Source organism: Salvia splendens, chromosome 21, assembly GCF_004379255.2.
Source record: "Salvia splendens isolate huo1 chromosome 21, SspV2, whole genome shotgun sequence".
Lineage (NCBI taxonomy): Eukaryota > Viridiplantae > Streptophyta > Magnoliopsida > Lamiales > Lamiaceae > Salvia > Salvia splendens.
The window spans coordinates 24264944-24288679 of NC_056052.1; the positions used below are offsets into that span (position 1 = coordinate 24264944).

Here is a 23736-nt window from a genome sequence, read left to right on the forward strand (position 1 = left end):
GGAGAAAAACAAATTACATAGTAAAAAAATTGAAAAAATGCAAAAAATAATAAATACTCCATCCGTCCTCGAATAGGAGTCCCGTTTTTCCATTTTATCCATCCACTCACATTTCATTTAAAACTAATATATACAAGTGGGACCCCTATTCCACTAACTTTTTTCATCCACTTTTTTTAACATTTTTAAAACTCGTGCCACTAAGAAATGAGACTCCTAATGGCGGACGAATGAAGTATTGACTAGTCCAAGTCAATAAAGATAATAATAAAAGTATAATGCATAGCACGTGTTCCTCCTCAAACTAAAGTAAGTAGACTTTAATTAGAACTCTATATGATTATTAATTAAATAAGTGGTGGCGTGAGAAAAAAGACTATTTTTATTAATCTCAACCATAACCTCAACAAGAGTTGTGATCAATCGAACCAATTTTAAAGACCGAACTAGAGATCAAATCTGGGCCATTAGATCTAGTTTTTTTGATGAGATGTGCTACTGTGTAAATTTTTCGGTCTTCATTACAAGCTCATTTTACTTCATTGTATAGGTTTATTACTTCATTCCGTACGTAATACCTTGAAACTACAACATGTTTTTACTTTCTTCCAGTAGGTTTTGAAATGATTCAACATATGTTTCATTTGAATTCATTGACCTGAGTTTTTACTTTATTTACATTAAAAAATACAATTTATTCAAGTGCGTTTATTACTTCATTCAGAAACGTTATTACTTCATTGGATAAGGTTTTTACTTCATTCCAGTAGGACTTCAAATGCTTCTACACATACTTCATTCAAATAATTTATTACATCATTCCATGTGTTTATTACACCATATCAGCGTTGTGGCGGTGGTGATAAATATTGTAGAGAGAAAGAACGACACCCGACGGTGAAACCGCATTTACGTACTGGAATGAAGTAAAAACCTACTGGAATGAAGTAAAAACCTACTGGAATGAAGTTAAATCTTCGTAACATGTTAGTATGACTTATTTACCTTCGGATGAATTAAAATAGGCTCGTGATGAAGGCGAAAATAATTGATAAATTTGTGTCTCTCATCCATAAAAAACTAGATCTAAAAACCCTAAATTGGTATGGTTCGGTGGTTCGGTCTTTAAGAGTGTATTTTTGAATAATGAGACTCACTTCAACAATATTTAATTTATTGATGTAAAAATACACATAATTTCTACTCAGAAAGCACTCTTGAGATTAGGGACGGAGCCAGAAATACTATATAGTTGGTGCAAAATTCCATACAAAGACATTTTAAGGATTTTAGAAGGGGCATTTATAAAGGTATTTTCAAAAAAAAATTTAAAAATAATGATCAAAATAGCACAGATGAAATTTTTTGAGGTGGGGCATTTGCCCCTTGTAGGATGCATGTACGAGTTGAGATGGAGAAACTGTCGTCGTTTTCCTCGGATCCGTCGTCTAATATTCTGCCGGTGATGGCGGCCACAAGCGCCGCCGTGAAGCTGTGATTTCTCGTTAGAGATGAAGCCATTTGCTCCACCAAAACCTGCTGATTAATCTCACTCTCCTCATTTTCGATTCTTCTGCATATTGTAGGATCAATGTTTGCTGCTGCAGGGACTGGTTGTCCGACCGGAGACTGGAGCGGCGACGCCGGTATTTCGGTGCTGGAGGGGTGGTGGTTGTGCTGCCCTTCATATATCACAACTAAAAGAGATGGATCGCCGGCACTTCTTTGTACCTATATATTAAACAACATTCTTATTTTCAAGCTCATGTAGTGTGATAGTATGATTGATTTGTAGTATTTGCCAAAATTTTATGGTTTGGAAAAAGGCCTATTAGAAACACGATCAAATTCTTGTTCATCCCGCAGCTTTAAAAAAACAGTCGGGAGAATCATGATATTTTAATTTGTTCTTAATTATCTCGTGGAAAAAAATGTGAGAAATTTGATCTGATATTAGAGACGATGAATCATACGTAGACGTTACCGCCAATGAATTAATTGGCATCGTATGTTCATAAATAAAACATTGTTGTTTGGTTGAAAAACATTACAGTACATCACTGGTGTGCGACCATATTATTTTACCGTGAGATAGAACAACTCCAAATTTCATGGTTTTTCCGACTGATTTTCAAAGTTGTAGGACATGCCAGAATTTAACCAAATTGCATGTTTTTTCAGGCAATTTTCCCTTAGCAAAAATCTAATCTTTTGATTAACTAATCACTTTCATCAACATGTAGGGATGGTGGTTTTCTCACCTTCTTCTTGACAGGGCAAGTTGGGGAGAGTGAGCACTTATAGTAAGCTCTTGGAGAGGGATTATCCCTAGTCACTTTTTGTCCATATTTCCTCCATTGATATCCATCCTTCACAATCTACAAGAGTTCAACAATCCCAATGAGAAAACATTATCAAATCTTTGAATTTCACTAAACTTTATTACAAGAGAGTCTTGTAGTATCAAACTAATGCACGTAACCCGAATCTTGACTAGTCAAAGAGTAACTAGCTAACTCACCAGGCTTGTATCAGATGGATCGATTCGGACATGAACTCTCGAGGTGTTCGACCTAATCTCCCTTGGCCTGCCCGGTGAGCACTCGCCGCAGCAGCTGTGGAAAATGTGGCCTGAGTTTTCGAGTTGGTCGGACTTTCTTTTCCTCGAGGCTAAGAGCTCTTCTGCAAAATCATTTTTGGCGAAATCTTGGTAGTTTCTACAAACAATGGTGAGTAATTCGTTGAGTTTCTTGTTCTCCCATTTCATTCTGCTCAGCTCCTGAATCAGCTCATCATTCTGCATTGCATCATCATCATCATTACAATTCTGTTAAGCCATAGTAATTAAAGCCATTCATTCTAGCTATATCTTCAAAATTAATATTAAAACCGATTACTTAATCATTCAACTGAGCGCAACTTAAATGATAAAACCTACTAAATAACAAATTTAAGGATTCAAATTATCAGCACTACTTTTATGTAAAAATGAATAATTCAATAAACTGTTTTTGAAAAATAAAATTATTTCCAAAGAAATTGCTGCTTACCGATGTTTCGTGCATGGGTTTGGAGTTGAGGTCTATAAACTGCGGATTCGTCTGCAACAAGGTTTTCTCCATTTTTCTTGAAGATATGTGTGTGTGTGTGTGTCTGTATTTATCAATGATGAAGATTAGTTATACACTTTGTTTGGTTGAGTGTTTTAGTGAAAGAAGGAAAATTGTCTGAATGGTATAGAAAAGAAGAAGTTGGAATTTATAGAGAAAAGACTGTTGAATTTCATTCTAAAGTACTCAAAAGTCTTTATTTATGAGTCGGAAAGTTCCAGGAAGTTGGTGTTAGTAATAAATTAATTGCTCCCTTTGATTTAGTTTTTTTTCTAGCAACAACTATTATAATTTCCTGGTCCACTATTTGGTAGTAGTATAATTTGATTATTTATATAATTAATTTGTCTATAAAATATATCTAAAAATTATAATAAGCATGTTGAACTAATTTTGTAATTAAATGTAATGTCAAGTCAATTAGTGGAATGCAAAATAAAGACTTTAATGCAATTCCAAAATTCGGTGTTAAGTAGGGGAGTGTATATATTTGTTACTGTTTTTCTTAATTTATAAAATATTAACATGTTATAAATTGTGTGGGGTATGTATAGTAGCGAATAAAAATTTGTATTCACATTCATAATATGGCGTTTGCTCATATCATGAGGCTGCTTTTATATTATTCAACAATTTTAATGATTTGATTTGTTAAACTTATTGATTAACTAGTAACTACCAACACTGTAATTAAGAGTCACTTAATTAAGTAATACAGCTACAAGAAAATTGCGAATTGGTGACTTAGAGTCAATATACATATGTGTGTGGTCTATTTTTCCCTCACTTTTACGTAACAACTAATGGCATAGAGTTGAATATGAGTCATATGACATAATTGTGTACGTCATTTGGTGACGTAAATTCACATTAGCAAAAATTGTTGTAAACATGTGGGACGACGAGGTTCATCGTGTGTGATTATTGCTAGGTTGTCGTATTAGAATGAAAAATTGTCGAGAAATAAATGAAAACGAAATATAAACCCTCAATTTTCCACCCAAGAAAGATACGTTTTACATTATAACACTAGACATCAATATTGCCTCATATATACTTCCTTTCTTCGTCTATGTCTCATTTGAATTCGGCACAAATTTTAAGAAATACTGTATTAAGAAAAATGGATAAAAAAAGATAATGGAATGTGGAACATATCTATCATTATTTATTTATAGTAAAAGTGAATTAGGGCTTCTAATCACAGACAAATTTAAATTGTAAACCGAGACTCCTAATGACGGAGAGAGTAGTAAAATACAGTAATTAATTAAAATAAATTATGTATCCATGTAAGTTAAATACATATGTATAATTTCTTGATTTTTTTAATAAAATTAATAAGTACTACTACTATACTCCCTCCGTCCTCAAAATATTATCCAAGTTTGACTCGACACAAATTTAAAGAAATGTTAAGAAAAGTGATTACAAAAAGTTAGTGGAATGTAGGTCTCATGTTTATATATCAATTTTATAATAAAATATGAGTATAACGATCAGTGAAAAGTGAGGTCCATTTATCAAAATGAAAAAAAAAACAAAGTAGACAAAATTTTACGAACGGACCAAAGCGGCAAAACTGAACAACATTTCACGAACGGATAAATTATAAAATAAAATTCAAGCAATCAAACATATGGTGATTAATGTGGACATAAGAATTATTTGCGCGTTATGAAAAACAAAATAATGGAAGTTATGATTCAAAGACTAATTATGAAGGTAACTGACATATGAAATGACTTGATTTAATGGTAACGGATTTATACAAAACCATTGAAATTTTAAGGCAAGTTTCATATTGTGACGTCATCATGGTTAGGTCATGGAAATGACGTCACCAAGAAAAATCAATGAAGAATATAGTATTTGTAATCATGTAGACCTGACCAGCTATTGCTTCGTGACAACTTAACTACTCACAGTCGACAACATGTATTTGGATTAATCAACATCATAAGTTATTTTTTTATTATTCTCTTCTTGTTAGTACATTTCACAATTTGCCAATCAAATAATGCAGCGTGTGTCTGTGTCACTCTGTGGAAATGCAACGACTTTTACCAAAACTAATCCTGCAGTAACAAAACACGAGGCCCAAATTTAAGTTGGCCTGAAATAATGGGCCATCAGGCCCAAATAGTTTTCTTTCTATTTTACAACCCCTAATAATGGGCCCTACCTAGACCGTTAATCAAATCTATTGATTTTGATTTGAATATATAAATAAAATAAAATGAAACGCAACTTAGATCTCTTTCGCACGTCTACGATTTATAAATAGCAATTCATATACATAGAGTTATATGTACACACATTTTATGTTATATGTTGACAAATTTTCAATCAACTAACTACAAACCAACAAACATGTGTGACCTTAATTTGGCCACTAAAAATTAATAATAATTGAGATTAAAAAATATATAAGCAAACCAACCTTACCCCTCAACACAAATTTGATCATCACGATTGAACACATTGTCCCCTTGCCAAGTCCAAACCACATCCTTCAAGGCCGGCCTAACATCCTCCTCGCGAAACTTCACATACTCCAACGTGTCGCCCGAGAGCTTCGAGAGCTCGACCACCGTAACCTCGGGCGCCACCTTGAAAACCTCGGCCGTGACGGATAGCCTCCCCTTCCGCCCCTCGGCGGGCCCCACCAGCCTCAATTTAAAGTCCTTGGTCCTAGCAACCCTAAACCCTAGCTTCTTCGCCACGACCTCGATTTTCCCCATGATCACCCTGGCCGAGCATCTCGACGTGAACGTCGATCCCTTCTTCCTCCGATCCTCGAACATGTTCGAGAGATCGAACCCCGTCGACATCGACGAGATGAACTGAAACGCGTTCAAAAACGCCGGCGACGACGGGGATTTCTTAATCGTCTCGTGCACAACATGTCTCTCATTCTCCTCCTCCTCCGCCACCTCGAACACATCAGGTCTTTTAAAGCCCTTGCGGAACCACGTGGCACGCATTATCCCGGGAATCGAGATCCTTTTAGTGGGGTCCACCACTAGCAATTTAGAAACCAAACGCCTCGATTCGCTCGAAAACCAAGGGGGAATCTTATAATCACCCCTAAATATCTTCCTATACATCCCATTCAAACTCTCCTCCTGAAAAGGCAAAAACCCCGCCAACAAAACATACAAAACGACGCCGCACGACCACACGTCCGCGGTCGCGCCGTCGTATCCTTTCATCTTGAGGACCTCGGGGGCGACGTAGGCGGGGGTCCCGCACTGGGTGTGGAGGAGGCCGCCGTCGTGGAGGGCGGAGAGGCCGAAGTCGGAGATCTTCAAGTCCTCGTTCTCGTCGAGGAGGAGGTTCTCTGGCTTGATGTCGCGGTGGAAGACGCCGCGGCTGTGGCAGAAGTCGAGGGCGCTGACGAGCTGCTGGAAGTAGCGGCGGGCGGGGGCCTCGCGGAGGCGGCCGCGCTCCACCTTGGCAAAGAGCTCGCCGCCGCGGACGTACTCCATGACCACGAAGATCTTGGAGCGCGTGGCCATCACCTCCTTGAGCTCGACGATGTTCGGGTGGCGGACGAGCCGCATCACCGCGATCTCCCGCTTGAACTGCTCCATCATCTTCTCGCTCTTGATCACTTCATCTTTTTTGATGACTTTGATTGCGACGCATTCGTCCGTCGCTAGGTTTCGGCCGAGGTAGACCTTCGCGAAGGTTCCTCTTCCTAGAAGCCTTCCCATTTCGTATTTTCCTAGCACTATTTTCTTGTTTTCAGTCATGATATGAATTCTGTCTCAAAAATGCAGAATTAATTTGATCAAATAATTTGAAGTAGTAATAATGTTGTAACTTTAGGGTTTGGTGATTATTTATAGCAGGGCTTTGGAATAAAATATTGTATTATCTGCATTTCGCATAGCACTACTTTTATTTTAAAAACATTAATGGTGAAGCAATTTCATTAGTGGGACACCATATTTCCATATATGTATAGGGACTATATGTTAGATAATAGTATTAAATTAATCTGTTGTGCCAGAGTTATCAAATTATAATTAGGAGTGATAACTGATAAGTGGTAGTAATATATAATTATGTGAGATACTACTAAGATTTGTCTTAATTATGATCTATGTTAGTATTAATTAGTGTTTAAGTTTAATTTTAACATAATATTTGGCTGTTGGTTTGACTAATTAATACTTGAGTGCTAACTATTTCTTAGTTGTTCCTTTGTTTGACTAATCACTATTAATTTGAGATTGGATAATCCTAGGTGGAAATAGTGGTAGCTGACATCGATCTGAGTCACACTTTGTTTGACAAAAAAAGCATGGAACTACCAAAAACAACAATTTACTTCCTCCTGCAAAGAGTTGAAAAAGTAGCCCACGCACTTTTGTTATCTGAAATTTTGTGATACAATTGATACGAAATCATGTTTCTCGTAATTAAACATTCGATTCAATATATGTAGCAAGCTTTTCTCTAGTAATTACTTTTGACACAATTTTGGACATATTTTATTATTATTTTGTATATATATATCATGAATTAGGCCTGCTTTTAAATTGATGTTAGTTATAAACTGCCGGTTTGCGGTCGCTTTCTGGTTCTATTTAGGAACTAGGAGAGCTATTGTAGATTGATTTAAAATAGTGGTATTACAAAAGCCGCATGCTTTCTGGCGTAATCAGCTTTAAGCAATTGATCAAGTCTGTATATTAGAGTACTATATTTTTTCATATGTTTATTTTCAATATTAGATTATGATAAAGACAAACTTATTTGGTTCTGTAATGACGTGTGGCGCGCCTTACTCAGTTTACTACCCATATACTAGTATTTTAATTTAATTATATACTCCTAATAGCGTTGAAATTCGATGTCACTTGGTTCACGCAATATATGATTAGATATATATATATTAAGTGGATGTGCCACATGTAGAGGCTGTTAATTTGATGTGTACAAACAAATCCTCACTTGTTATTGTCCCAATATCCACCCCAATTAGGATTATTCGATATCCGTGTTGGGTATTCCATACTCGATATTGCGGGCACCCATACTCGACCTGAATCGATATTTCTATATATGATAATGTGAAATTTCCAAATTTGACTATGCTGAGTTTGACCCTTCTATTGTAAATACTTCAAACCAAATATTGGGCTTTTCCGACTATTATTAATATTTGATTATTGTGAGAGAAAAAAAAATTATATGATCAAATATTGAAATTTTTTCCTCTTCCAATAATAATAGCCAACAATGTCCCCAATTTACAGTATTAATTTTGGTGGCTTATTTCTTTTATTCGCCACATATATTTATGCCGTTGAGTCTCACGACAATAATTTAACATAAGTATTGAAAATTAGGTTTAGAAATGTGATTAACTAAATTCGAATTTGTTAATTGAATAAAGAGGCCGATTGAAAATTGGGCTACAAAACCCAATAATTGAATTAGGTCAAAATAATCATCTACTTCATCCTCGTTCAGAATTGCAGAACAGACGCTGAGGCAGAGGGAGGCAGGGGTGGCCATGGCTCATGGCCGATTCATTAATCGATCATTTTCCTATTAGAAATTTAGAATGTATTTATGATTGATATAACTATAGCAAAAAAATATAAAGATATTATGGCATAGAAACATTATGTCAATTAATCATCATTTTCTTATTAAAAAATTTAGAATGTATTTATAAATTATAATTGCATAAAAGTACCATGACATAGAAACATTATGATCATTTTCCTATTAAAAAATTTAGAATGTATTTATGATGGCCCAATTCAGTAATTAAGAAATAATTATCACACGTTATTCCATAATCAGCCTATTAATCTATCAATATTTATGGTGGAAGAGTTGAAGAAACAAAACTTCATTGCATACCTAAAAGCCAAACTTATATTGATATATAGTTGGGTATCAAATCGCCAAGATTGTTTTCAAATTCTGAATGGCGAATCATCCAACCACATGCCTCCTTATCCTCCTCATCTTCCACTCCATTTTCCTCCAATCCCGAGCTTGCCACCCTATGGATAGAGAGGCGCTCTTTGATTTCAAAAGAAGAATCACGGCTGATCCCTCGGAATTGCTTCACTCTTGGATTCCTGACAAAGATTGTTGCACTACATGGAAGAGAATTGCGTGCGACCCTTCAACGGGTCGAGTCATCAATTTGACCCGTCCCGGGGGTTCTTGGGAATCTGATTCGAGGCCTATAGATACCTCAATGTCTAGAACATTGTCCCCTTTTATTGGGAATCTCTCTTCTATTCAATTTCTCATCTGAGTAATTTGAAGGAGTTAAAAGGGGCATCTTGTTTGAATTAGGCAAGCTTACTAACTTGCGCTACATGTTTCTGGGTTCAAACGGTCTCAAAGGGTCAATCCCGAGCTCTATTGAGGGCTTGAGTCTGTTACAAACCCTCGCTCTTGACAGGAACCGTCTCACGGCCCGATCCCCCAAAATCTTTTCAACAAAATGACACCTCTCTCAACACTCTCGCTTAACGAGAACATGTTTTGTGGACGAATACCACCCTCGATAGGGAAAATGGTCGAGCTAAGATACCTCTATTTTGGAGACAACAATTTCAGCGGAATCGTGTCTGTGTCCATAGGAAGGCTTCAAAACCTCGTAGAACTAGACATGTCAAGAAACCAACTAGTCGGGCCCATACCAAACTCAATCGGAAACCTATCCAATGTTAGCTATTTTATTGTAATTGGATTAACTTGATTGATCAATATTATCATAATGAGACATCATATAAATTTGGAAGTGCGGAGTGTACGCTTGTTTGAATTCATTATGATTAGGCGGGGGTTCGGGGGCAGCGCCCCCGAGTTGCGGGGTCCAAGGGGCAGAGTTCCATTAATGAAATTTTTTTATTTCCATTAAAGTTGTTGTGTAGAAAATTCATCCGAAAATATAATTTTTGATAGTCGAATGACTGATTTGCAATTTTCAAAACTCCTTAAAAAACTGTTAAAATCAGTTAAGAAATGGAAGAGACGCAATGCTTCGTGAAGAGACGCGATGTTTTCTTTTCAGGCCTCTTCTTATTGATCTTTTTTGGTTCAAAGTGTAATCGCAGAATAAACATACGAAACTTCAAAAACCTGAATTGTATCCGATCAAATATTGGTAGAACCACCAAATTGATTTGATCTGAAAGTGTTATTCACGCCTTTCAGTATATCCAGTTGTTCACGTTTCAGTAAATCTCCCTAACATCCAATCTCATGCATTTCATTATGTCTCACAATCGCCTCAGGGGAAGCATCCCATTGTCCCTCGGAAATATGAAATCCCTCAAAATACTCGGCCTATCCGACAACGCACTCTCCAGCCCGATCCCTGACTCCATCGGCAACCTACAAAGGGTTGTAACGCTGTTTATGGGATACAACAATCTCAGCGGCAACATCCCCACAATAATTGGCAACATGACTACCCTCCGATCCGATTCATATACCTCTCCAACAACAACTTCACAGGCGAAATCCCACCAACCCTATTCAGACTCGAGAAACTAATCGAGCTAGATAGACCTATCCACACACGGGCTTTCCAGCCCGATCCCGCCCCAAGTCGGTGCTATGGGCTCTCTGTCTCGTCTCATTCTCTCGCATAATCCGTTGGGAGGAAAGATTCCAGAATCTTTGGGGAAATTAGGGAATCTGTTTGCTCTGGAACTCCAAGGAAACGGTTTATCTGGGGAGATTCCCAAGGAGCCGACCGAGGCGAAGAATCTGGGAATTGTTAAGCTATCGGAAAACGGCTTGAGCGGGGAGATTCCTGAGGGAATCTTAAATCTTGAGAATCTCAAGGAGTTTGATGTTTCTAGGAATGAGTTGAGTGGGAAGATTCCGCGGTATAAAATCAAGTTGTCGGCTTCGTCGTTTGCTGGGAATCCAGGTTTATGTGGGGACCCACTTGCTCCGTGCAACAACTAGGACTCATAAATTATGCAATAAATTACTCTCTACATTTTTCACCAAAAAATTATGCAATCAATTACTTTTTCAATTATTTAATTCTATTTTTGATGGGGTGTATTGATTGAAACGTGATGCAAAATAATTAAATAGAATAAGTGGATTTTATTAATGAATTAAATAAACTTCTTATAATTTTATTTTTAATCTTATATATCAAATATCTTATTAAAATAATATTAGACATAATCTTAATGTCAACCAAACAGCAAAATTGAATCCAATATTACTCAATCTTATACAAAATCCATTACAATTTATCTTATATTGTATCTCAGTGTCATCTTATCTATCAAATCGAACATGGCACTTAGTATAGTGTTTATCAAATTTGGTGAAAATCTACATTTTGTGTTTATTGTTGGTTCTCACATGTTATGCTACGTTGTTTCTTCATTGTTACCTATAACAAGTTATATTATGGTTAAATAATCTCACTCAAGACAATATGGAAAGCAAAGTCGGTTAAAAATTACCTAAAGAAGAGAAAAAGTTGGAGTGCTTATGGGGATTACTTCCTAATTATCTTAGTTTCATTATTTCAAGTTTCTTTTATTATAATTTAATTTCTTATTTTTACTCATTGATTCTACATTCAAATCTTTTTTGGTAATGAAGTGTGAGTTCAAATTGTCAATAATCGACTTTTTTGGTGGAGTGTGGGTTCAAAAAATGTATATATAAATTTTTGGGTTTTTAAAATTTATATCACAATCAAGCTAAAAGTAAACACAACAAGCATTGACCATTTTTTTGACAATTTACTTTATGTACTTCAACAAATCATAGCAAATCGATGCTAATTCCTAGCTTGCTAACTCTATTCTTGTAAAAACGAGAAATGCACACAATATTTGTTACAAAATGAGGTCTTGCTCAAACGGGTAAATTTCAACATATAACTAGCAACCATAAAATAAATAAAATGTGACCACAATATCAATTTTTATAAAGTCGTACTATAATAAATAAAATCAATATGTTAAAATTTAATTTCTTACTTACTTGCTCCATAACTTAGAAAGAAATGTTCAAATTATCAATTTGACTTTCATTAAGTCATTTTATTTTCCAATTATTTTCTTACCATTGTTTGAGTATGAAAAGTCAAGTTTTTTCCACGTAAGGTTTTTTTACTTTAAAAAGCATATCGTTGTATAGAGGATTTTTTACTTAATTAAACTAATACTACATGCCAACAAGGGATTCATGTCAAGTAAAAATACAATGGTCGTTTCTTTCTCACACGACACAAAATACATATTTATAGGGACGTTAATTTAATTGGAATCCATAACAGAATAACCACACATTCCTGAAATATGAAGAGGCCCAACAATGGTTGAGAATATTGAGATTCTTTTCAGATTGTGCATTGGGTATGTGGGTGTTAATTAAAATTAATATGACATATGAGTGCAAAATGGCAGCTCTATAAGTTTTCACTGGGATCCATTCCTTATCGAGATGGCCGGTGTGTCCGCCATAGTCCCCTCTCCATCAGGATCAAAGCTTCTACTCGTGGCAGAACTCCACGAACGTCAATAATTCCCTAAAAATCGCAAGTCCAAAATCAAAATTTATTCATTTCATTGATTATAAAGAAATTATAGCCGAATAAAGAAATAATAGCCTAATTTGTCGATCAATGATTACAAATCCGTGCCATTTTCAAATTAAAACTCGTGCTATTTTTAGGTTTTATTAGATGGAGGGAGTATAAATGATCCTACAACTCCCACCCAAAACTAAAATAAAATAGATTAGCCCAATAAAGAAATACTTAATAGCCAAAATATAAATATGTTGTTGATTAATGATTATAAACCAGTGTCATTTTCAAATTAAAACTCGTGTTATTTTCAAGATTAGCGAAGAGAGTATAAATAATCTTTACTGGGATAAATTTGATTGCTTGTAACCCTGCTTGATAAATCTGATTGCTTGAAATCCTTTATTCTATTTCAGGCCCCATTATCTTTTAATGAACATCAGATAGGTCAAGAAATAAGTATTTCATCTGTCCCATTAAAAATGAAACATTTTCCTTTTTGGATTGTCCTATTAAAAACGAAACGTGTCCTAAAATGAAAACATCTCTATCTCTACTTTTTCATCTCTCTTCATTAACTCACAAAACAACACTACATAAAAACTCGTGTCGATTCCCAAATGTTGCATATTTAATGGAACGGAGGGAGTATTTCGTTAAACATGAATTTGGATTCATGTTTTTGGTGATGGAGTGTGGGTTCAAATTGTGAACAACCGACTTTTTTGATGATGGAGTGTGGGTTCAAATTGTCAACAATCGACTTTTTTAGTAATGGAGTGTGAGTTCAAATTGTCAACAATTGACTTTTTTGGTGATGAGTGTGAGTTCGAATTGTCACCAATTTAAATCAGGCAAGCTTAATTCTATAATCCAAACTCCTACTAAATTTCATGTATTGTTTGTGAAGATAACGTAGTATAATACGCTACTGTGATGTAGTCATAGTGTCACAACTTGCATTATAAAATCTGAACATCAAATTAAAACTCAATTGTACGATAAATTTGTGAAGTAAAAAGGTTAAAACAAAATAAAAATAATAAAATAAAAATAAAAACCAAATCTCCTCCACTTTTACCGGAACAGCTGTGAGAATTTTAGTAGTTTATAATTTGAGTTTAATGAGAGCTTATATATATCAGCCGACTGAAAAACGTTCGAGTGAATGGGCTCTTATTTGGCAATCCCAATTAGTCATCCAAGTTTAAGGTCCAGCCCAATATTATCTTAAATAAGTTTTGGGCCATTATATTGTAGAATGCGTAGCCCAACCAAGTAAATTTATGTTTCTAGTTTAGAGTATTAATATCATTGCACTTTTTCAAAGTACTAGTACTTTTTAATTTAAATGTGTATTTGTTGAATCTCATATATTGATTTTTATAGACAAGGAAAAAATCATTTTAATATTTATTTCTTTTTTTCTGAAAATTTTATATATTAAAAAACAAATTAGATAGTTTATACTGGAGTAGCGAGCGTAAGCAAATATCTCCACCATTCATAACTTTCTATAAAATATATGTTTCAAAAGAAAAAGAAGAATATATTTGAGGATTTTAATTTTTGAATATGCAGAATACAACTAAATAAATCATTCAATGATAAATAATTTTGCAATTGTTCAAATGTACTAGAAGCTTCATGATTTGATCATCCCCTCCATCAGTTAAGATTGAGGAGCATTAAATTATCGAGACATGATGTTTCATTTTCCTGCTGTATGAACCCAGAGCTGCGTGCGTCAAATTAATACACTCATGAATTCAAACAAAATACTATAGCAAGAAAAAGAATGATCATCATGCACTATTTAAGTGTTTATTCAAAACCATTTTGTAAAAATGCGAAGTAGAGCTGAAATGTGGGCCGTGTTATCACTGCCAGCGTAGAAGTATATTGGACCACAATTTGAGCTTTTGCCTCATCCCAAATTTATAGCATAACATCCAACTAATTTCACAATATTATGGGACCATCTTTCACTTTTATCTCATACCTACATTTTATTATATGCATGCGTATTCAATATTTTTGCTTATAAATTTTCAGCCAACGACAAATGATTACTAGCTTCTCACTTAAATAAATAATAGCTTTAAAACATAATATTGTCCTTAATAAATTAGAATAATACTAATTTAAAATGTATCTTGTCAAATTAAGTATATACAGTAAGAAAAAGTAAATTAAAAATTGAAACACAAATTTTGATATCTATCTCAATGAATCAGATTTCTCTCATCGTCATCATCGTCATCACCAAACATTATATTATAATAGTAATTGAATACTGCAGCGGCGGTGTGAAAGGGATCATACATACGCGCATGAGTATTAATTGTGTGGATATGTATACGAGTTATGGCGGAAAATGTTGTGGTACAATTCGATTCGTCCAACGATCAGAGGCCAATGCGGCGGAACCGGATTGGTGGAATCTGCAGCAGGTATTTCCCCCCTTTGGATAATTTCTGGAGCCGCTGCTTTTTTTATTGCTGAATTATTTTAGGTTTTGATCACATATGCACATTTCTCATCTTTTACTGAATCAGAGTTTCCTCTTTAATCATAAAATCATAATTATATTAGAAGAAATGTGTTTGCCTTAGAGATATTATTATTTTCTTTATTGATTGTGCAGATTACGTTGTAGTTTCATTAGATACATATGAAATCTAAGCCAAATGAGTTCAAACTGGAGCTATATTAGTGTGGTACACTTGCACAGTAGAAATGTGTTTTTTTTACCGGAGAAACTCATGGAAGTTGAAGTGCAGTTAACAAGGAGGGAAAATAGAGATAAAATTGACATTGATATTGAGGTTATGGTTACCATTGTATCAGTGGAATAAATTATAGGCATTCAATTGGAAAATGGAAGGGCTTAAAAATATATCTGATGGTTAATGGGATAGCTGATAACTCATTTGTATCTTCTGGATGCTGCAGAAATGCAGTTGATTGGATATTGTATGTAGCAGAAAATTTATCTGAATCCTGTTTCTTAGTATTTTTTGATGTACCAATGAATTGATCATTTTAATTGGCTTTAACAGAATTCTTAAACATTATCTGCTTTGTTTGCATAATTGCATTACAAAATTTAAGTCAGCTGATTGAATAAAATCTTGATATTGTTTAGATTAGCATTAGACCAGAAACAATTGAGGAACCGAGGAGTAAGGGAAGATGCAAAAGTTATACTATGAAATGAGTAAATATGTTTCTTTAAGAAATAGCAATTGCTATGCTGCTGTTTAGGGTTATTACAGACTTAATATGGTAGGGTAAACCACTTATATCTGGTTCAAGTCCTATCTTTTTGTATTCATTTAATGCTTAAAAAACATTTACATGCCTTTTATTTAGAAATCTATTTGAAATAGCAACATCTACTAAAATTGTTTTTCCTACAGGTGCTGCTGCAGAGCCATTGTAAAACACTCATAAACCAATAAGCCAAAAAGCTGCTTGGATGGAAAAGAGCATGAAAGCTAATGAAAACTGAGACAATGAGGGGGGAAGGTATGGACCTATTCTGTCCCACTCAGTCTGTTTTTATGACTTTATAAACGGTCCAAGTTCGTTTCATCAAATGACTTAATCATGTTGAGAAATAAAAATAAATCAAAATACTGAAAGTTGAAGAACCACATTTCATATTGTTATATGGAAACTACTAGAAATCCGGTCTTATTGCATGTTGACATTTTCATCGCTGTGTCATTTCTGGTCTTGTTGCATAAGGAAACTACTAGAATCTAAAACAGTTCCATTATTGCATGATAATATTTCTCTGGTGCATTTATTTCACTTATTTGACTGGGAACTTGATTCATGTGAAACTATTATGCCCTCAAATTTGATTCTCTGAACTCAGTCTAGTACTTAATCTTTGAGTGAAGCAAAGTTAAATTTTTAGACTTATATGCAATCTTAGTAAGAGTGGCATGTTCTTAGATGACGTAAAAGTGACATATTAAACCTCAAAGATGGGATTTGGCTTATGAAGATTTATTTATCGTCTTAAGTATTTCTTGAGGATTGAACTAAACTTGGACTGTTAAATTTGTTGCTAGTCAGGAATCTGGTAAAAAAAACAATTGAATTTGACTTTCTGCAGCAATAGGGAAAAATCATATGTGAAACTTCCTCAACTACCTACTGAATAGTCTATCCCCCTCAGATTAAAAAAATCTATTCAAATAAAAAGAAATATAGTTGTTAGCCAAAATAGGAAAATACCAAGAGAATTTAAAAGCCTAGACTGTGTTGGCAGATATTTATAACACCCACGACCACCTCTTCATCCTACCTGTTATCTGCATTCTTTACTTCAACTCCCATTTCTTGACCATCCTCTCTTCATCCTTCCATTTTCCATTTTAACTTATTGAAATTGAAGATCCATATTTGAGAAATCTAGTTAGTTAGAGAAATATGAAAGGTAAATCTTCTTTTTCAATGTCTAAAAATGGAGTAGAAACTGTGAGGCTTGAGAAACTGAATGAGCCTCATTTGTCAGGTGCTTACATTCGAAACCTTGTTAAACAGTTATCATCCTCTTCCTCTTCAAGAACCAAAGAATCATCCAATTCCAGCTTAGAGGGAGAAGGAGATGGGAATTCGAGCAACGGAAGCTTGTTTGGAATTAATTGTAATGGATTTTCTGATCAGAAACAAGAAAAATCCCCTCCGCCGCCTCAACTACGCAAAAAGAGAGTAAGGAGACGGCTGCATACCAGCAGACCTTACCAAGAAAGGCTGCTAAATATGGCTGAAGCACGGCGAGAAATCGTCACTGCCCTTAAGTTTCATAGATCAGCTATGAAACTAGCCAGTGAAAAACAGCAGCTGCATCAGCAAATGGAAGTAAGGTCTGAAACTCAGCTCTTTGAGTCTTCATCTCATCAATTTTCTTTAGAACATGAAGACAAATTGAAGTGCAGGAGAAATCCAAGAGTTTATGCTTCAAATTCCTTAATTCCTGATAGATTCCCGGGTAGTTATCTTGATAATTTCTCCCATCCACCGAGATTTTCTTCTCCTTATTCTTGGTCCGTTTCTCCTATTCCACCACCACCACTTGTCCAAGAAAATTTCAACTTCACACTGCCCCAAACACTTGGCCTCAATCTTAATCTTCAAGGATTTAACAACTTGGACTCCACTTTCCACTGCAGTACAAATCATTCATTAATTTACTCATCCTCATCAACCTCTTCCTCTTCCCCTTCCCCTTCCCCTTCAGCCACCACCGAGGAGATTCAATGCATGGAACCACCAGCTTCAGTGGCAGAGTTTGAAGATTCTGGGTTGCATCCAGTGATGGATGATGAGGAGATTGCTGAGATCAGGTCAATTGGGGACCAATACCAGATGGAATGGGATGATACTTTGAATTTGGTGAATTCAGCTTGGTGGTTCAAATTCTTGAAGGAAATGGAAATCACACCTGAGAATCAGAGCGGTCAGGATTTCGTGAACTACCCATTTGATGAAGTCATGGAGTTCCCAGCCTGGCTCAATACGAATGAGCATGGCAATGATTTTTGCTCGGACAATTACTTTGACGATCCTGCTTTGCCGTGGTAAAGAATTAGTTTGTTTCTGTTATATGCTTTCTGGTCTTTTACATTTTCACTGGTTCTCTTATGTTTTCTCTCTTAATATCTTGCATGTCTCATCGAATTAAAATCCTTTTTCCTTGAATGTGAAATAGAAGGAGATTTGAGCCACATTTCCAGATCATTGACGGTTATGCGTTTTTTGTTGCCTTTTTTTGCTCGAATTTTCAAATTTTGCAGCATGGATATTGAAAAAATTGAAGGGATGGATGGTGACTGGTTACCCTCTGCCTGAGAAAGATTGATTGTTTGTTTTTTCGCATAATAATCAAATCGCCTGTAACCGTTCGTCTTCCTGCCGATCACTTGAGCACCCCCGGAACCTATATTATCTATTTCTAAATATTGCGAATAAGACTTTTCAGGCAACCGAATTTTGTTGATTGAAGTTGTATTTTATATATATAATATATACGTATTCTGTTTCCTGTAATTGCAAATTCCCATTTTCAAGCTTGATATATAGTAGAACAGAATCAGAGTAAATTCCCATTTTCAAGCTCGAAGTATCATATTCCTTTGAGCAACACTAGAAATTTTGGTGAAAATCTACATTGGAGATTGCCTCTATCTCTGTTTCATGTTGGTTATCACATGTTATATTACGTTGTTTCTTCATTTCTACCTATCATAAAGGCTCTACTCTAATCATTTGAAATTTGCTGTGGCCTTTGAGGAGCAATTTCAAGCCCACTAGCCAATGTAACAAAATTATCTAAATTATGCACCAGGAAAAAATTGGAACACAACGTCCTTGCGTTAAGTATTGGAATAGTGTAACATATGTTAAAGAAAACCAAAACATCTAAAAATCCCCATTCCCCTGCAACGGATACCTATCGATGCAGTCGAGCCAGGGGCCACTCTCCGGCCTCCGGCTCCTCCTCAGCGACTTCCAGACGACGCTGTTGCACTTGAAACCCGACCCAAACGACAGCTGCCAGACTCGATCCCCTCTCCTGACCCGCTCCTTGGCCTCGAGGTAGGCCAGCTCGTACCATATGCTGCTGCTGGAGGTGTTGCCAAACCTGTGCAGTGTGGCGCGCGACGCCTCCAGATTCTTGTCGCTCAGCTTCAGGTTCCTCTGCAGCTCGTCCAGCACGGTCTTGCTCGCTGCATGCACGCAGAAGTGCTCGAACGCCAGCTTGTAGTCCGGGATGTACGGCTGGCCCCCCTCGTTTCCGAGCACCGTCTTCCACACCAGCGTCGACAGGAAGAGGAGCTGCTCCGAAAAAGGCAGGACTAGCGGGCCCAGCGTTGTGATGTTCGTCTTGATCGCGTCGCCTCCGACTTCTACAAGATCTTTGCTGATTTTTATCCCCTTGTGCTTCTCGCTGTCTTCTTCTTGATATACACTCCTACACAGTCACGCTTATAATTATATATACACTTAATTTTTAGGGTTAATTACCGATAAAATCACGAAGAATAAATCATTTCCGATTTGACTAACATCTTTCAAAATCTGAGTGACAATTTGCATCTAATTACATTTATTTTAAAAAATTAGTTTCCTAACCTTAAAACGATATATTGTTTAGTCAGTCAAGTCTCACATTAATATACATTTGCGTCACTAAATTTAAATTGATGTTGTAAAGTCAAAGTTCAGAATCACAAAGGATAGACTAGAGTTTGATCAAACTCGCGTGATTTTAAGATTGATGAGATACCTGAAGCTGCGATTGTCAGCGCCCTTGTGGGTGCGGACGATGTGCTCGAGGGTGTACTTAGCGCGGCGGTAGTCACGGCGGCGGTTGGAGAGGAGGAGAGCGGAGCAGCCCATGCGGAAGTAGCAGTTGGGGATGAGCATGGAGCGGTCCTTCCCGGGGTACCAGTTGAAGCCGACCATCTCGGTGCTGACGACGACGGCGTAGTTGTTGGGGTTAGCCTGCAGCATGTCGCGGGCGAGGTCGAGGGCGATGAGGCCGGCGCTGCAGCCCATGCCGCCGAGGTTGAAGCTGAGGATGTTGCCGCGCATCTTGTAGTGGTTGATGATCATGGCCGAGAGCGACGGCGTCGGGTTGAAGAGGCTGCAGTTGAGCACCAGCACGCCTACGTCCTTGGGGCGTAGGCGTGTCTTCTCGAAGAGCTCGTCCAGGGCGCCGAAGATCACGTTGGACGCCTCCGCGCGCCCCTCCTTCATGGTGGCTGTGTTCTCCGGCGACCCGATGGATTTCGGGACGTAGGTCTCGTCTCCGAGGCCCGACGAGTTGAGGATCCGCTTCTGGAATTCGAGGCTTGCTTCGTCGAATTTGCCGGATTTTCGAGCTAGCTCGATGAATTCATCTTTTGTTACCTGCGTTACATCAGAATTGATTAGCTAATAGTGGAGTAGTTTTTTATGTTTATTCATCAAATGATTTTATGTTGGTTTTTAATTATGAAAAGGGCTAAGAGTACGATTTTTACATGATTTATGAACTGATAACTAATCCTGATTTTGAAATAATGAATCATAAGTCAGATTGCATAATTTTTTCCCTCTAACAATTTCTTAAAAATTGACTTGAAGCAAAGGGTCTTTCAATAGTAGATTCAAGACTGTAGATTTGACTATTGAAAGAAAATCAGATTTGGATTTTGGAAAAGAAAAACTATGGTAGCTACTAGCAAGTCCATTTTGTAGTTAAATCTAGAAATTGGGTGACTGGGTCGAACAAAAGGAAGTCTTATCTCGATCAAGATTTTTATTTACAAGCATAAGTATTCCATTGGTAATTTATCAAAATCATATATCATGTTCTATATATTAAATACAGCACCTCTCATTCGGATATTAATCACATATACCGCATAAAGTGACTGTTTCACTTTTGTTTCCATTTTGTCCCATCAAAAAACACCAAAACAAAAACCAATTGGTGATAGAGAGTCCCATAAGAATTATATTGATTTCAGTTCTCTCTTCATGTTGCCAACAGAATCTATATTATTTAACTAATTAACTCAATAATAAATATATATATAGATAGTACCTTGTAATCATCGTTTGGTTTGTAGCAAGCAAAATCAACAAGATAAATGGAACGCGGCAGCGAGAGGAAGTAAACTGACACCGTGAAGACAAACAGAGCCACGAAAGCGACGACGGTGGCGAGATCATACCCGGCGGTGCTGTCCCAGACCCTCCGCCACATCTCCTCCCTGCTCAGGCTCCCCACCTCCGCCCCAAACACCAACACCAGCGCCGGCACCGTCGCCAAATACACCCCGTGATTGATCAAGTAGTGATACCCCAGCCTCACATACTTGAGGTTCACCGAATTCACAAACTCCGGCAGCCTCCGCCGCACCCTCACCGAGAACGTCATCGACCCCGCATCCGGCCCCGTCGACTCGATGCCGCGGTTCACGATTTCCGTCGACAGCAAGTCATGCTCCCTCGCCATATTCATCGATTTTTTTCTCGATAAAGGGATTTTGGTGATTGAAATAATGTGGTGGGGTGGATGATTGTTGAGATGAGAGAGTGGTGTATTTATGGTGGTGGTAGAGGGGCCGGCGGCGGAGTAGGGTGGTGGGGGGATTAAATGTGAGCACTGAAGGTAGTTGGTTAGCTTTCATAACCAATAGTATTTATTTCTTGCATTTATGACAAGTGGTTCGAACTTTTACGAGTCACATCTTTTAAGTTTCATCTTACTGGCAATTTCGTATAGATTTGGGCTCTTCTTTTCGTTTTGTTCAATTTAATTTATAAGTATTCAAGAAAATTATTTGTGTTGAATTAATGGTTCTCTCCATTGCTTAATGTTTATATTGCCTAATTCCAACCAACTTTGTAGTAGGAGTAAAATTTTATTATCATTACCTACACCAAAAATAACTAATGTTATGCCTTTGGGATATTAAGTTTCTTTAAACTAAATAGTCAACTTTACTAAAACAAGTATCGGTGAATATCATTTGCATATTTATTTGATGTTTATCGAACTATTCACGCCGATAAATTAGAAAAGGAACATTACTCTCTTGGCTGATTCTGTACATTTACATCATTTTTCAACCTAGTTAGGCACCACAGATCGATAAGATAAAGGTATTAAGCCACGAAGAATTAATTGGAAATATTAATTTATCTATCGATCAGTCACGCGGGTTGGGTTGAGAAATTAATTGCAATTCTAATATAGTCCGGTTTTATTAAAAATTTACGTTTGATAGAACTCTTCAAAAAAAATTTTGACTTGAATTGGAAACTTTTATTCAATAATCAATAATCATGTATGTCTATTAATTAATTAGTGTTTATATGCATGGATTAGGTGGGCGTGAATACGAAATTAACTAAATTATGCACGGGAATTTATTGATCGTATTCACGAACTTTCCTAAACTTATCAATTACTCCATTATTATTGATATAAGTTTAAACGATGTTTGTGCATTACGATTTTTTAAAAAAAGCTTTTTTTTTGCACATAAATTAAAAGCTGTATTTGATGATTCCGCGAATTTTTGATGATGATAAATGCTCGTAAAAATAAATTACGACACAGAGAATTTTACGTGGTTCGATTTACTGAGGTAAATCTACGTCCACGGGGAGAAATGGGGGCAGGTTTGTATTGCTTGATCTGCGAATTACAGCTTACAACACAGACTTGCTATATGATTATTTCTCTAGAGAGATTCTAACCCTTTTCTACCAGATCTAAGTTCTATTTATACATTGAACTAAGATCGTGGCTTACATCATCACTCTAGGTCGTGGAGGTCGTGTAGGTCATGGCCTAAGATCGTGGCCTGAGTTGACGCCACGTGGTAGTGGGTGTGTTGGAAGTTGTGGAAATCCTGCATGGGTCCACTAACTCCTTGTTCGGTCGAATACTGAGACCGAACTGCTTTGGTTGCCGATCTGAGAGTAGAGCTTGATGCCGACCTGAGAGCAGAGCTTGATTGGTTGGCTTTTACCGAGCCGTAGGCTGAGGCCGAACTCTTTGGTAATGCCGAACTCCTCCGAACTCTTTGGTAATGCCGAACTCATACTCTTCCTTGGGCTTGTTTAGTTCGTACCCCATCACTACCCCCCCCGAAAGACGAAGTGAATCACTTCGGCGAAGCGAGTCACTTCGGCATTCTGGACAAAGGTACGGGGGAGGCTGACGTCAGGGGACGTGCCTTGCATGTGACTGCATTAAATGCGACAGTAAAATCCGGCCGTTGAATCCTGAAAAGGTGGGATTCGAAACGGTGCGACGATTTTGAAATCTTCGCCGAATCTGATAAATATGCTCTTTCTTCCTCATTTGAACACCTTTGCTGTTGCGTCTTCTATACTCTCTCTTTCTCGAGAAATTTTCTTCCGCTTTCAAGAGCTTCTTCAGACTTTCTTCACTTTCAAAAAGTAAGAAAAATGTCTTCTTCTTCTTCTTCGGTGTCGGGTAGCGGTAGGAAAGGGGATAAGGGGTCTTCTAGCCGGAAAGAATCCGGG

At 36.8% G+C, this 23736-nt stretch overlaps 4 protein-coding genes across 4 annotated transcripts; 1 reads left to right on the plus strand and 3 right to left on the minus strand.

Annotated features, from left to right (window-relative positions):
• Window positions 1-1136: 1136 nt before the first annotated feature.
• On the minus strand, window positions 1137-3238 carry LOC121784526 (probable WRKY transcription factor 60). The gene is made up of 4 exons (XM_042182680.1): window positions 3051-3238; window positions 2522-2797; window positions 2262-2378; window positions 1137-1731 (listed from the first exon to the last, which is right to left on the minus strand). Exons 1-4 carry the CDS (start codon window positions 3120-3122, stop codon window positions 1342-1344), a joined length of 855 nt encoding a protein of 284 aa, XP_042038614.1. The 5' UTR covers window positions 3123-3238; the 3' UTR covers window positions 1137-1341.
• Window positions 3239-5554: 2316 nt separating this feature from the next.
• LOC121784413 (CBL-interacting serine/threonine-protein kinase 5-like) lies at window positions 5555-6952 on the minus strand. The gene has a single exon (XM_042182553.1). It carries the CDS (start codon window positions 6866-6868, stop codon window positions 5555-5557), a length of 1314 nt encoding a protein of 437 aa, XP_042038487.1. The 5' UTR covers window positions 6869-6952.
• A 7898-nt stretch (window positions 6953-14850) lies between these two features.
• On the plus strand, window positions 14851-18732 carry LOC121784807. The gene is made up of 4 exons (XM_042183045.1): window positions 14851-15119; window positions 16089-16197; window positions 17198-18263; window positions 18480-18732. The coding sequence occupies exons 2-4, from the start codon at window positions 16170-16172 to the stop codon at window positions 18532-18534; spliced, it is 1149 nt and encodes a 382-aa protein (XP_042038979.1). The 5' UTR covers window positions 14851-15119; window positions 16089-16169; the 3' UTR covers window positions 18535-18732.
• Window positions 18733-19002: 270 nt separating this feature from the next.
• LOC121784806 (3-ketoacyl-CoA synthase 10-like) lies at window positions 19003-21856 on the minus strand. The gene is made up of 3 exons (XM_042183044.1): window positions 21278-21856; window positions 19973-20598; window positions 19003-19657 (listed from the first exon to the last, which is right to left on the minus strand). The coding sequence occupies exons 1-3, from the start codon at window positions 21695-21697 to the stop codon at window positions 19105-19107; spliced, it is 1599 nt and encodes a 532-aa protein (XP_042038978.1). The 5' UTR covers window positions 21698-21856; the 3' UTR covers window positions 19003-19104.
• Between the last annotated feature and the right edge of the window lie 1880 nt (window positions 21857-23736).